The following is a 14,207-nucleotide window of genomic DNA, read 5'->3' as shown; positions in this document are numbered from 1 at the left end:
CTTTATAATTTTGCACCATTCACTTTCGACTGTTTTCTAGTTGTCCTTTCCATTGTCCTACATCATTGGAGTCACTGTGTATCTCATTTCCTTGGGTCTGCTGATTTCCCTCTGTATCATTTCATGTAAGACCTTTCCATGCTTCTCATCATATCTATCATTTCTTCCAGCACGGTAACATTCCTTCACATTCCTGGACCCTAACTTGTTCAGTCATTCCTCAACCGATGGGCATCTCCTTTGTTTCCAGCTCTTTGGTACCACAAAAAATGCTGCTATCGACATTTTGGTGTCTATATGGATTTTCTTATCAGTTTACCTCCTTGGAGAATATGCCTAGTAGTGTAATCTCTGGGTCAAAGGATGTGGCATTTAAGTTAATTTACTTGTATGACTCAAAACTACTTTCCACAACTGCCGTACAGATTCACAGTTCCAACAACAACGCACTGAGTGTGCCTATCTTTTCACAAAACACCTCCAATGACTGTTCTATCTTTTGTCATCTTTGCCAACTTGCTGGATATGACATGAAAGGACCTCAGGGCTGTTTTGATATGCGTCTCAGTAATTTAGACTGCACTTTCCTATGGTTAGCAACAGTCTGCAGTTCTTGAGGACTCTTTGTTCAGATCCTTTGGCCACACAGTATCTTTTTTCTATCTAGTTATTCTGAGTGGTCAAATCAAGTAAGTTTCATTTCTCTTTAATGGGAGAATGGAGAGCACATATAAAAAGGATTACAGAAAAAAGAACATGCTATCAACTTCTTGAATATATTACTAAATTTACTAGGCATTTATTAAGAAGAACATGCAGTTATTCAACCTTAGAGATGGCTACTTGCTCCTCCATTCAGAACAACTAATCCTGGAAGGGCCAGCTTCTGGCGTCCACCTCCCTCCTACACTTGTGCTACATGGCAGTGCCTACATGTGATAGATCTGTATAAGATAAAGTTCTTTACCAGAGGATAACATGAGCATATCCAATCAAAGTGCTTTCTTTTTGATACATGGTGGATTTTTGTACATAATTAGCTATTCAGCTTTGTGGCTATGTACCTCTGGCCAGCGATGACAGGAGGCAACAAAGAATGATTTGTATTACTTGGTGGTGTTTAGACAGCTTAAGAATAGATTTAAGTTATCTGTTTTGTATTGTTAAGACTTCTCAACACATACGGTATTGGTCATCGATTCTATATAGTATGTAGGAGAAAGCATAATTTCTTAATGTTAGAACAGCGGTATGTGAACCACAAATTCCAGGGAGTATTAAAGTGTCCAGATACAATGAAATTGCTACTCTTGTTTCTAGCTGCCAAAAAGACAGGCATTTAGGATTTCTGTATATTGGTACTATCAAGTTGTAGGTCTCTGGGCCTCACACAATAGGACTTCAAAGTAGCTGCAGAAGATTAAAACCTGCTCCGATTTGGGTTCAAGACAGCCGACTTCTCAACAACCCGGAGTTGAAGCCAATGCTGATAGCCCACCAGAGCCTGGGGTGAGTTGGTGTCAGGCTGCAGGCACTGTGCCAATGGCATCAGGAAATCTTGGTAGTCTCTACAGTCATTCCTCAGGGCTACTAAGCTCCCAAGTCTCCCCAGATATCATAGGTGTTTCTCCAGCCTCCAACTTCTCTGGGCTGTGCCCATTATTTTGGGGAAGGAATGGGGATTGAGGGGAAAGTCATCTCTTGGGGGACACTGAAGCATTACCCCCTTGTATTCTTACTGTTCTAAGATCGCAATATTTGAACAAATGGTAAATTTCAGAAAAGAATACTATCAAAAAGACACCTTTTTCCCCCAATTTTTTCACCTAGTAATTTTTGGATGCTATTTAAGAAATAAAAATCCAGGTGAAAAGTGGAGGAGTAACTTTTGAATTAGAAGACCTATCATGAGTTAACTGTGTGCTCTTTGTATATTTTACATGGCTTCGAGAAGGCTATTTTGTCTCACCTGTGTTCCATCTTCACAAAATAAGAACATCATTTGCCAAATTCTCCAGGGCAAAAGAGATAAAGAGTGAATTTGCATAAGCTATTGGGAGACATAATGTAATTTGTGCACATTTATATAAAAGAATCAACATGTAATTCTAGCAGCATAGGACATAAATATTTTATATGTAAGCAAACCTAATTATTTTGCAAAATCTCTTTCCACTATTTGAGTAGGTATGGAAAATGTCTAAATAATGAAAAAAAGTGCTTAATTATTACTTATGGTATTAGGCAGTTACAGACACATTTTAAAACAAAATGTCACATTTAATTTGATATTTTCTTGGATCAGTAGAACCTTTTCTAGAAGTCATGCCATCTTTATGCTTGGGACATAATATTTAATGTCTAACATATGCAACTGAACTTTACATTGGAAATATACACATTACTGAATTACATTTCAGCAGTTTGTCTCATACCTGCACGTTGAAGCAAACACACCTCACCGATATTTATATATTTCTTAAGTATTTCCATGCAAACCTGCAGAAGCCATGAAAAATTGTTATGATTCATTCTTGAATAGACTATAAGAATAAAATTTACATAAACAGTATTTCTGTCTTTGTGGCTGCTCCACATTTTGCCTAAGCTTAAATTATTTGGGATGAAAAAGTTGGTCTTATTTCATACTGACACAGGGAAGAAAAAAGCCAATTTTAAAGACATATCAATAGGAGTCATGAAAAAGTATATAGTTATGAATCTTAAAAAAAATCAAAACTCTACTGATCACTTCAGAGTATGAGGCCATAATTTATTAGGAATGTACCGAAAACATTTAAATTTATAGAAAGTGAATAGTGAGTTTACATTAAAAGTTTTTAGGTAACAAGACCAAAAGAGTTAAGGCTAGGGTTAAACTGATTTCCTTCTCTACCCCTAGAGAGCTTTCCTAAGAGAGTTAAACGCTGTATAATGGTGTTTTTGACTTCTTCAAAAAAGAGACTGATTTTTCCAAAAGGAGACTACATACTTGTGAAACCCAGTTAATAGGTTTGAGATCAAGACAATCTTATGTTGAAATGAAAAATATAATTCTTTTTAGTTTTTAGTTTCTGAACCAATAAGACTTTTCTCAGTTTCACTTTACAATAAGCATTATCATAAACTGTACTACTTGCAGCATTTTCGGATATTCATTACAAATTTAAATTATTCTTCTAAGAAGTTTATTACACCACTGGTGGCCACAGGCTAATACTTTACAGGCTTATGGTGATTTATAGCAAGCCACTGTTTTTCCATGTAAGACAGGTATTAGTCTCTTTATAGTTTTTACAAATTGGGGATCTGTCAACCAGACTAAGGCCAAATCATAGAATGGGAGTTGGAAGGGATCTCAAAAGGCCTTTTAGTGCCACATGCAGTGAAACAAGAATCCTCTGTATGACATGCCCACTGGTATCACCAACTCAATATGTCAAGAGAACTCATCTCCACCCCCCACACACTCACCCCTCTAACATTTCTATTTCTATAGAAATTCTTCCAGTCATCCAGTTTCATAACCTGGCAATTATCCTTGATTTCTCATGTTCCCTCACCCAGCTGACGTCTTATTCGATCTATCCCTCCTTGATGTCTCTTGCATTGATCTCCCTTTTCCCCCTCTGCTCATTTCCTTTGGGGGCGGGGGGTTTTTTTTTTGCAAAGTCTGCCCTACCTCACCCCCCTCACCTCCACTGAATGCCTAGAAAGCACTCACTTCCACCTCTTCTTGTTTTTCATTTCTTTCAAGTTCAGTTAAGATTTCACCCCCCCCCCAAGCCTTTCTTGATTTCCTCAGCTCCTAGTTCTTCCTCCCTGAAATGACTTTGTATACTCTTAGATATTTATGTCTCCCCAGAGAACATAAGCTTCTTGAGGACAGGAGCTTAGCACAGTGCTTAGCAAAAAGGAGGTACTCAATAAATATCTGATGACTGATTTACAAGTGATCGTAGAATTTAACTTTTCTTTGAACACCATCAAAGCAGAAAAATCCACTCCCTCCCGAGAAGGCAGCCTGCTTTTGCCTAGCTCTGTTAGGGTGTCTTCTATCTCAAACCTTTATTTGCTTCTTTGCAACTTCCTCTTACTGCTGCCAGTTCTGGGGCCCAGCAAAATCAACCCAAGAAGAGCATTTATCAGGTGCCTCCTGTATGCCAGGCACTGTGGTAGACCTGGTGAGAAAAAGACCCTCTCCCACCCCCAAAAAGCAATTCTTGCTCCCAAAGATATTCTATTATAGGGGAGGGACAACTTGTCTACATAACCAATACAAGTAACTACAATCAATGAGTGCCAACTCTGTGCCAGGCCCCAGAGGCACAAACACTGTGGGACAATCCCTACAATTAAGCAAAGCCAACCAACACAACTCATCCTGACATGGTGGGTGCAGCTTTCCGCAGACCTACTCTGCAGCCTGCCAGATTCCCAAACTAAAGAGAAAAGGAAGGTGTGTTTTAATCACCTGGACTCTTGACTTATCGCTGCTCTGAATCCAAGGTCACTGCCTTTTACTTATGGAATGGCAGTCAGTGTGTATATTACTCTCTGGGTTTTGCTTTCTTCATAGGAACCTTCCATCTGAATCACACCGCTCAGTAACTTCTTACAGTGTAATATAGTATGCCATCGACTTCATGCACCATGACTCATTCAGCCAGGTCCCAGCCTTCTGCTACCAGAAAAAGTGTGTTTATTAAAACTGCATTATAAGGGACCATGCTGTCTTTGACCTTCTGGGGCATATCACCTCAGTGACTTTGCCTAAATTGTTCCAAGTTGCGTTCTAGACTAGCCAGACCAATTCAGTTCTACCGGTCATCCCTCCAACACTATTTGTCTTTCATCATCTTGGCTGAGCTGATGGATCTGACTGTGGAAACTCAAGAGCTGCTTTAATAACCATTTCTTAATAGGTAATAGGAACATTTTTCATATGGTTTAACGGTCTACATTTCTTTGTTTGAAAACTGTTCACATTCTGAGGAGGTCTTTTCTTCTGCAAGCAAGCTAAGTCATATGACATTTATTTTTCTACAGTAAAGCCACCCTTAATGCAAAAAAGAAAATATACTAAGAATAGCAGCCAGCCTTCACACAGTGCTGTAAGCATTCCTGTAGTGCGTGCGCGCACACACACACACACACACACACACACACACTCTTTGACTGCAGGTGGGCCCTGGTTCAGAAGACTGTCTGCACATCCCTGAGAGTGGGGAGGAATGAGGCTGTAAATGTCCAACCTCACAAGTGGTCTGTCCCTGCAAGACTACAGGCCTCTTGAAAATGCCATGTGCACAGAGGTTCTGAACTTGTCTGGCCACCCAACACTTTCCTTCCATACTTGGGAACCTTCCTATGTTTCTCCCTATCTGATTAACCACCCCCCCTCCCCTCTAGGCTTCCTTTTGCTGTGAAACAAGGATCACTCCAATAGTAAAGAGTAGAAGAAAGTGCTTTTGTTTTGCCAAACAAAAACCAACCTGTTTTTCTCTCTGGACTCTAAGACACTGCTGGGCAATTGCTCCAATCATAACTGACTGACTGTGGGTCAATACTTCCCTTTTGGCTAGAAGGGACCTGCGCCAGAACAAGCATTTCCCTCACTGTGTCATGTTCTGACCCAAAGATGCTCATCACTGGGTCACAGTTCTCTAGAGATGGTCATCTGAATCCTGCCTGGAAGAATCCTTTATGTGGTTCTGAAGCTAACGGGTGCAGGGCATGCTGTCACTGCAGGGGAGCCCTCTGAGAAGTTTTCTGTCCTGGCTCCCCAGCAGTCTAGAACCCAACTACAAACTGCACATGACTATAGAAGAAGACATGAAAGCAGCTCCTGATTTCTCCAAGACAGCAGCAAGGGGCCTGCAAGCAACACTGGGCAAGACAAATGAGGGGAGCCCAGGCCACCACAGCCAAATCCCCACCCACTTCTCCAAGCCTTCCTACTCACTCAGGACACCTTGACATTCCTACCACGTTTGGGCCACTACACAGGGCCCATCAGAATTAAAATTTAAATGTCTACTGGATCTGGGTCGATTCTGGTGTGTGGCCTCAGACCAGCTCCTCAGTCCTATGCTTTTTACCAACACCGGATTTATTTCCCTTCACGGGCAGTCTTATAAATGAGATTCTCATTTATTACTTCATTTGTAGGTAGAAATTGTTTTGTAAATGTTTTAAACTTAAAAGGATGACATACATAGCTGGAAGGGCTGACTGCAGCTACAAAAATCTTTTCAGATTGGGGACTATCAGGATACATTTTAGGAAATAGGAAAAATCGATAGATTATCTGATCTAATCTAATGATAAGGAAAAGCTCAAGAATTAGCTTACCAATAAAACTTAAAAATGAAAAACTTTAGAGAATTCATCTGAGGACTGAGGTAACTACTATATGCAGCCATTTGTTTATTTGTGTATCTCACATTTTACCGCCTGTTGTAGCCTAATGAAAATGACTAACTTTCAAGAGAAAATAAAGTTCTTAGTGGTGTAGAAAATATTTAAACACATTGTTTTAGGAGCATGCATTTTTAATGAAATATAGGCAAAAAAAATCAAACTTCAATTTTTCTTAGATGTTTACTATAAATAATTTCTCCTTAACATTTCAGACCCTTAGAGACTGTACCTTTTCATCTGTTTGCTCAGGAACGTGGGTAAATTTACACAGTGATCGCTCACAGCCACGCAATGTATTAAAATGAAATTTGCAGTATCCATGGGGTAACATCATCAACCCTAGGGGCTTCTGGAACATCTAAGGATTTTTTTTTAAAGAAAGGGAGAAAAAATGCAGGATAAATGCTTTCAGCTGGCAAAAAACAGGAACTATTTATATGGGGGATAGGAAGGAAGGAAAAAGACAATAAGAATAGGCAGGAATATTACATACAGAAAATGAGCAAGATTAGCCAAGGCTAATTTAATAAGAAAACACAACTTCTATTTCTTATTTGCAAAAGAAAAATTTAGCTTTTCTACCAATCTTCTCTACTTTCCCCAATAAAATTTCTCCTATATATTATTTAACATGTATTTAGACATTTGCTTAACTGAAAAAAAAAACCCACAAAACTGGGGAGGAAATGAATGACACTAAATTTGATATAGGATCATCAGAAGATTAATGAAAGTGAAGGAAATTTACCTTCCATATTTCTAAGAGGCAACTTCTCATAACTAACTCGAATTCTGCCTCACACCCGAGAATATTCTCTCTTTTTCTCTGTCTCTCCCTGCCTCCCCCCTCCCCCCAACCCTCTCAGCAAAGCTATGCCTCCTTCAGGAATCAGTGTTTACTGATAAGACCCTTCCCCCTCCTCTGTAGCATCCTTCTGCACCTTGTCTCTAATCTCCCCCCTTGGATCATCTTCTCAGGAAAGACTTCTATACCACCAGTCTTGACTCCACCACTACATCCTGCATGGGCCTCTGTTCTACCCAAGGACAAGCCAGGGAATATCATTAACAGGGAAAAGAAAGTCCTATAGGGGAAATTCATACAAAAATTAAGACACTCACCCCTGCAGTTTTTTCCCTTTTAAATATCTCACAATTTTCAGGATTCTGCAACATCAGCAGAGGGTATTTCCCTGAAAATCTAAAATCTGGAAAAAAGAGATATAAATCAGTTACTATCATTTTTCTTTCATATGCACAAAATCTCCCTTGGATGTGTTGAAAATTTTCTTGGAACTTTAGGGAGTATCAATTTCTATATATGAGCCAGGGATACTATTCCACCACACAAGAACACATTTTCTTGAAAGTCAAAGTGTTATTGGTATCACAAGGTAAAGCCTCTTTTTAGGTGTCCATGATGAACATGTTAATACAGCACTGAGATAACAGATTTTAAACTCGCCTAAAGGGGTAGAGAGCTAAGGCCACAGGAGGAAGCCACTTGTTCAGAGAGGAGAACTGTGGTTTGCTCTGACCCAGAGCCACTGCCTATCCCCAGCTGTCTACTGCGATCTCCATTTCCTGATGCATGTGTGTGTGTGAGCGCATGGAAGAGGACAGGCAGGTGGAGATTAAGACTTTTTCATGAAATATATATATGTGTGTGTGTGTACTTACACACACACACACACACACACACACACACACACACACACACACGCAGCAGAAAACTGTGGTGGTAACATAAAGGAATGAAGCAGAAAAACCATTACTTTTGGAAAAGTCTTTTTGCCTAACACAATAATTATTTCTTTTCTCCCCCAAAGGTAGCAGGTAAGATGGCAGGCCTGCTTCAGGAAGTACCATCTATGGAATCAGAGGAATGAGGCACAGAACAATGGGGATGAATAAGAAGAGCAAGGCAGTGTTCAGGATGGTGCTTCCTGAGTCAAGTTGGTGTGGCTTCGTGATTTTGTTTGAAACATTATGAATTTTAGGAAGTCAGATGGAAGTAACAACCACCCCCTGAAGCAGTTGACATAAATGCTCTCATTTAATTCTTTGATAAAACTTGTAAGGCAGTTCACGCAGCTGTCACTAGTTCCAAAACACAGATGAGGAAACTGAGGATCAGAGAGCTTCAGTGACTTCCCATGGCCATGTGGTTAGTAGGAGTCACAGACAGAGTCTGAATCTGAGGCTTTTGACTCCAAGTCTAGCACCCTTCCGATTAAATCATCCAACTTTATCTTCAAATAATCTATAAAGACAAGCCTTGTAAATTCAACTCACTTGCCCTATTGCAACTTTACCACGCTACGCATAATCAAGATTTTACTCAATAGTACCAAGTCACTGTATGGAAGTTTTTTGATTTTAAAATGAATCCTGATGAAATGATTTTCTAAGCTGTGAGCATGGACTTTCTTGTATCACACCAAAGACAACAGGATATTTTTAGTTTAGAAAATAATACCATTCATCCAGGGTTTCAGGATCGTGCCATCCGGATGAGCCTTTAGATTCAAAGAAGGTATTGGCAAACATGGGGTTGTTGGACACAGAGATGTTAACTGACGCTCACCCGTGACGATCTCCACATATTTAGAATCCTTGCTATATTAAAAGAAAACAAATCACAACCAAAACTTGTCAAATCAATGAAGTATTAGGAATCATTTGTAGTATCCTACATTTTGCAAAATGTCTTTTGAACTTAAAAATAACATTTTCTATGCTTAATTACCTTTCCTAAAGTCCTATCCTCGTGTTCCAACATGGTCCAAAGGTAACCCTGGGTTGTCAAAGAATGTATCAGGGGACAGCATAAGCTCTGGCAGAGGCTTAGTGTATGGGCAGAGTCACAAAAAGGGTTGTTGCAAAGACCAACTCAGCTAAATTCAGGGAGGCTAATTGCCAGGTGCATGCTTCTGATGACCACTTAATGAGTTAGGGTGGGGTCGGGTTGAGAGAGTATCCGTACAAGATGAAAAATCACAGAGCCTTAAAATACTGAAGTAATTATCTAACAACAAGCAAACTGTTTCACTCTTACCAAATGAACATTGTGCTGGAAAATTTGTGGTAAGATTAACTAATATTAATGACTTTTTAAAAGCTGAGTAACTCTTGGAAGAAATTAAAAAGTGAATTGAATTTATTATGTATGTGAGACAGGGAAATGGTGTGAGAAACCGCACTGAGATTCTAAAAGTCACCAATGACTGACCTAACCAAGGGTGGGGAACCTTTGGCCTGGAGGCCACATGTGGCCTTCTAGGTCCTCGGGTGCAGCTTTTTGACAGAGTCCAAGTTTTACAGAATAAATCCCCACCCTTGCACTTAACCAAGCAATAAGCCTAACTTAGCCGGTATTCTTTAGGGATGCTATATATACCATTCCCAAACAAAAGCACATGAAAGCCACCTGAAAACACCAGTCTCCTATTCTTGTAAAATTTTAGTGTATAGCATGACATTGGTAGAGAGTACAGTTGTCAATTATAGCAAGATCCTAATTACTGGGGATCATCTGTGAACCAAAAAAAAAAAAAAAAAAAAAAAAAAAAAAAAAAAAAAAAAAAGTTTTCCCAGATGACAGTAGATTAAAAAAATCTCTATGACACATCATCTTCTTAGATTTAATCCATTGTTCTAGTCTGTCAGGGTCCTGATTCCATCATCCTTTTGGCTGTCTTGACCCTTTCTCCTACCCTCTCCTTTGCAGGCAGAAGCAATGACAACCAAAAATGACAGCTGACAAAAAAACAAAACAAAAACAACGTATACAGATTCACTGATATAGATTATTTCTAAGTTTCCTAAAAAGCTCCAGCCTCATGATTTTCCAAGCTGAGGAAATAAAGGGGGGGGGGGCGGGTACCAGACCTGCCAATGACTCCTGGACCAGTCCTCTTTCCACCATTCAGTTAAATTCTTAAAACCTCCTAACAGTCTGGGGCTGCTCTTTTGCCAATGAGCTAGACAAATGTGGAGCTGTACAATTTCAGACCCAGGCAAGACCAGCATAGCCCACTGAATGGCAGCCTCATGACCCCAAAAAATGCCAACAGGATAAAACAATGGGTTCCATTTAGTGAGATGAAATTTCCTACTGGTAAATATAAAGGGCTCGACTTCGGTGTAAGAACATCAACTTCAAGCACAAGGTGGCTAGAGCCAAACCACTGCTCAACGTCCACTCCCCAAAGAGGAATTTGTGTTGAAGACAGCGCTAGAGAAGAGTGGAACGGAATATAGAGATGGAAACAAACCATCTACAAGGCTTGGAGCTGTGAAGGCCACAGACCGGATCTAAGAGAATTAAGGAAGACCTGAAGGAGACCAATTGAGAAGGATCCCAGGAAGAACAGGAGGAAAAGTAAAGCAAGGGGGAAATGGCAAGTACAACTACCTGGTGAGATGAGGTAAGAGGTCAGTGAAAGCAGAGAAAGGAAATAGGACTACCAGGCTCTGCAGAAGTGCTAATGAAGTGTCAAAGAGGGAGCTACAAGCAGTGGACAGAAAGCTGGAGGATCTCCTCTCTAGGAAGCAGAGAGCAAGAGGAATCCTGCAGTGTTTTATGGTGACCATGTGGACAGTTTTATTTGTTGTGGCCCAGGGACCAGGACCTCCAGTGAAAGGGATGGTCAGTCTTTCCCCTAGGAGAAAAGGTGAAGGGGTTTGAGGAGCTCCACACTCCAGGTTAGCAGGGAGAATAAAGTATTCCAAAAGTCCAACACAGATGGATCTGAAGAGGCTGAGGAGAATCCTGACTTGCTTCAGAAAGTTGGAAAATGGAATGCTTATACAAAGAAGGAAGAGAAGGGCCACTGAACATTGGGAGCTTGAAAACAAATTTCTTTTAAAAAGATGAAAAGTTGAACATAGATACAGAACATACATGAGCAAATGAACAGTGTTCAATAAATCTGAAGGCACCAATTACTGGAATAAGGAATCATTTCTCAGGAAAAATTGCTAGGAAAACTGGAAAGCAAGTTTAGACCAACATTTCACACTACATACCAAGATAAACTCCAATGGACATATGGCTTAGATATAAGACGTCACATCATAAGTAACTTGGAAGGAAGGAAGGAAATGCCTTTTGCAACTATGGTTAGGGGAAGGGTTCCTGACCAAATGAGGGAAAAAGGGATTGAAGATGATATAAAATAGACAATTTTGATTTCATAAAATTTACAAGATTTTGTACAAATAAAACTAATGCAGTTAAAAGAAGGAAAATCATTAACTGGAGGAAAAAAATCTCTGCAGGATATTTCTTTAATAAAGGTTTCATTTTATAAATATATGAGGAACTGATTTAAATGTAAGAAAAAGCCATTTCCCAGTAGGCTATGAACAGATAGTTCTCAAAGGAAAGTAAGTTATGATGAATCACATGAAAAAAATGTTCCACTAATAAGAGAAATGCAAATTAAAACACCTCCAAGATTCTACTTCATATCCATTAGATTGGCAGAGCTGTGAACTGGTCCAGTCAATATGGAAAGCAAATTGGAATTAGATCCCAAAAGACACTACTCTGTGTGCACCCTTTAACATAGCTATATCACTACTAGGCTTATAACCCCAAAAAGATAAAAGCAAGAAGAAAAAGATTCATTATATCTAAAAACATTTAGAGCAGCTCTCCTTGTTAAAGCAAACAACTAAGAGGGTGTTCATTCACTGGGGAATGAACAAATTATGGCATATGAATGTAGTGGAATCTGAATCAAAGTGATGAAATGTTTCAAAGAAACCTGGGAAGACTTATATTAACTGATGCAGAGTGAAGCGAGCAGCATCTGCAGAACAATTTATACAAGAACAACACTACTAAAGAAAAACAACTTTGAAAAACTTAAGAGCCAATTCATGTAATGGACCAACCATGATTCCATAGGACCACTAATGATACCTTCTACCCACTTGATTGGGAAGTGATAAACTCAAGACACAGAGATGTACATTTCTGAACATGGCCAACGTAGGAATTTGTTTTGCTTATCTATGCATATTTGTTACAAGGGTTTTGTTTTTGTCTTTTCTTCCTTCTCTCCCAACTTTGGTGAAGGAGAGAAGTCAGTAACAGGTGTATTTAAAAAAAAAAAAAAGAAAAATAGACTAAGCATTTAAAAAAAATGCCCAGAATAGAACAGAAGGAAGGCCAGAAGTAAACAGAGATGAGGACAGTTTTGAAAGTTACATGATGAATTTATTACATACTTAGAAGGAAAAACAAACTGCATAGGAACAGTTTCATGAATAATCCTTTTTGGCTCTACTTTTTATTCAGAAATGCTTTTTTTTATTTGGGGTTAAGAAATTTTTTTACTTAACAAGAAGGAAGATGAATGTTCTACGAAGAAATCAGCTCCTTTCCCACCAAAAAATGGTAAGAGGGAGCCATATATGCCATCAGGATGAGGGATCACCTGGTAAGAATCAAGGGAAGAAGAGTACTTGATGATTTCCGAGGGTACCAAAGCCACAACTGGGAACCTGCACATCGCTCCTCTTTGTGGACAGAACCATGGTGGCCTTTCTGGGGCTTCCCGTATAAGGTATTCCATCTCCTGGCCCCATTCTTTTGGACAGGCTACTTCTCAAATCTGAAATGCCTTCCTGCCTCTTGGAATCACCTTCCTTCATAGCTCCCCTTCAGTACTTTTCTGTATGGGAAGCCTCATCTGATCCTCAGGTGCCAGCACCCTCCCCCAAACATCCTTTTGTACATACTCCCTATGTATAGCCTACAGCTTTTTATTTGTGCACATGCTGCTTCCCCAAAGTGATCGCCAGCTCTCTGAAGGCAAATGCTACTTGGTTTTGTGCCCCAAGCATAGAACACAGTGCCAGGCATGGAGCAGGCATTTATCAAGTGCTCGCAAAATTTAAGTAAACAGGATAAAAAAAGAAGACTGGGAAGCCATGAGGGGTTTGAGCTGGATTAGAAGCTGACAGCCATTTCTGGGTTCTGAACAAGAGTGACAATGGCTGTCTGAGAGTCATGTCAAAGACCGGCTGAAGGGGAGAGGCTATGGCCACAGTCTGAGCCGGAAGCAGTGCAGGCTCCTGTCAGGGCAGTGACAGTGACACTGGATCAAGGGTTGGTGCACAAAGTATGAGGCGGGCAGAACCCACAGGACAATTCATGAGTTGGAAGGGCCTACAGGTCTCATCTAATCCATAACATTCCCAACTATTTACTGAGGTAACAGGCAAGAAATGAGAAGATAAGAAGTCCAAAGTAACACCAAGGTTTTGAAAACAGGAAAGTGATGAAAATAATGAAGTCAGAAGGAGGAACAAGTCTGGAGACAGAAGGGAAAACTGGGAATTAAGAGCTGTGTTTGTTTTGTTTTTAATAACAAGGAATTTATCAGTCCACATTTCGCCATCCAATCACTTCTGGTGAAAAGCTAGGTTGGGGTAGGAAAGGATTCCTGCCCCTCTTAGGTTTAAGGATGAGCCTAATTTAAAGTAGGATAGAATCACAAAATCTGAACATGGAAGATAGCAACAATACTATTATCATAAAGATGAGGAAACTGAAGCCTGGAGAAGTTAGGCAATTTACCCATAATTAAAGAGCTAGGTACTGGCAGAGCCAAGATGACTTAGATTTTATACAAGAAATATACACTGCTCTGTAAGCTCAATTCATCCATCATCTGAAGTTTGTTTTTCTTAAAAAGAAGAAAGATTGACTAGATTCTTCAACTGATTAGCTCATGAAAGCATGAAATGGGGGAAAGAGAACAATGCAT

At 39.8% G+C, this 14,207-nt stretch overlaps 1 protein-coding gene across 1 annotated transcript in view; it reads right to left on the bottom strand.

Moving 5' to 3' along the window:
* TOPAZ1 (testis and ovary specific PAZ domain containing 1) overlaps positions 1-14,207 on the bottom strand; it is a 71,198-nt gene that overhangs the window by 31,194 nt on the left and 25,797 nt on the right. The window contains exons 5-8 of the mRNA XM_036760479.1: positions 8,903-9,038; positions 7,546-7,631; positions 6,653-6,781; positions 2,436-2,499 (exon numbers count right to left, since the gene is read on the bottom strand). Coding sequence (XP_036616374.1) covers positions 2,436-2,499; positions 6,653-6,781; positions 7,546-7,631; positions 8,903-9,038 — 415 coding nt within the window. The remainder of the gene's footprint in view (positions 1-2,435; positions 2,500-6,652; positions 6,782-7,545; positions 7,632-8,902; positions 9,039-14,207) is intronic.

The sequence above is a fragment of the Trichosurus vulpecula genome, chromosome 5 (assembly GCF_011100635.1).
Source record: "Trichosurus vulpecula isolate mTriVul1 chromosome 5, mTriVul1.pri, whole genome shotgun sequence".
NCBI classification, from domain to species: domain Eukaryota; kingdom Metazoa; phylum Chordata; class Mammalia; order Diprotodontia; family Phalangeridae; genus Trichosurus; species Trichosurus vulpecula.
This window is presented reverse-complemented; position numbering and strand designations above follow the sequence as displayed.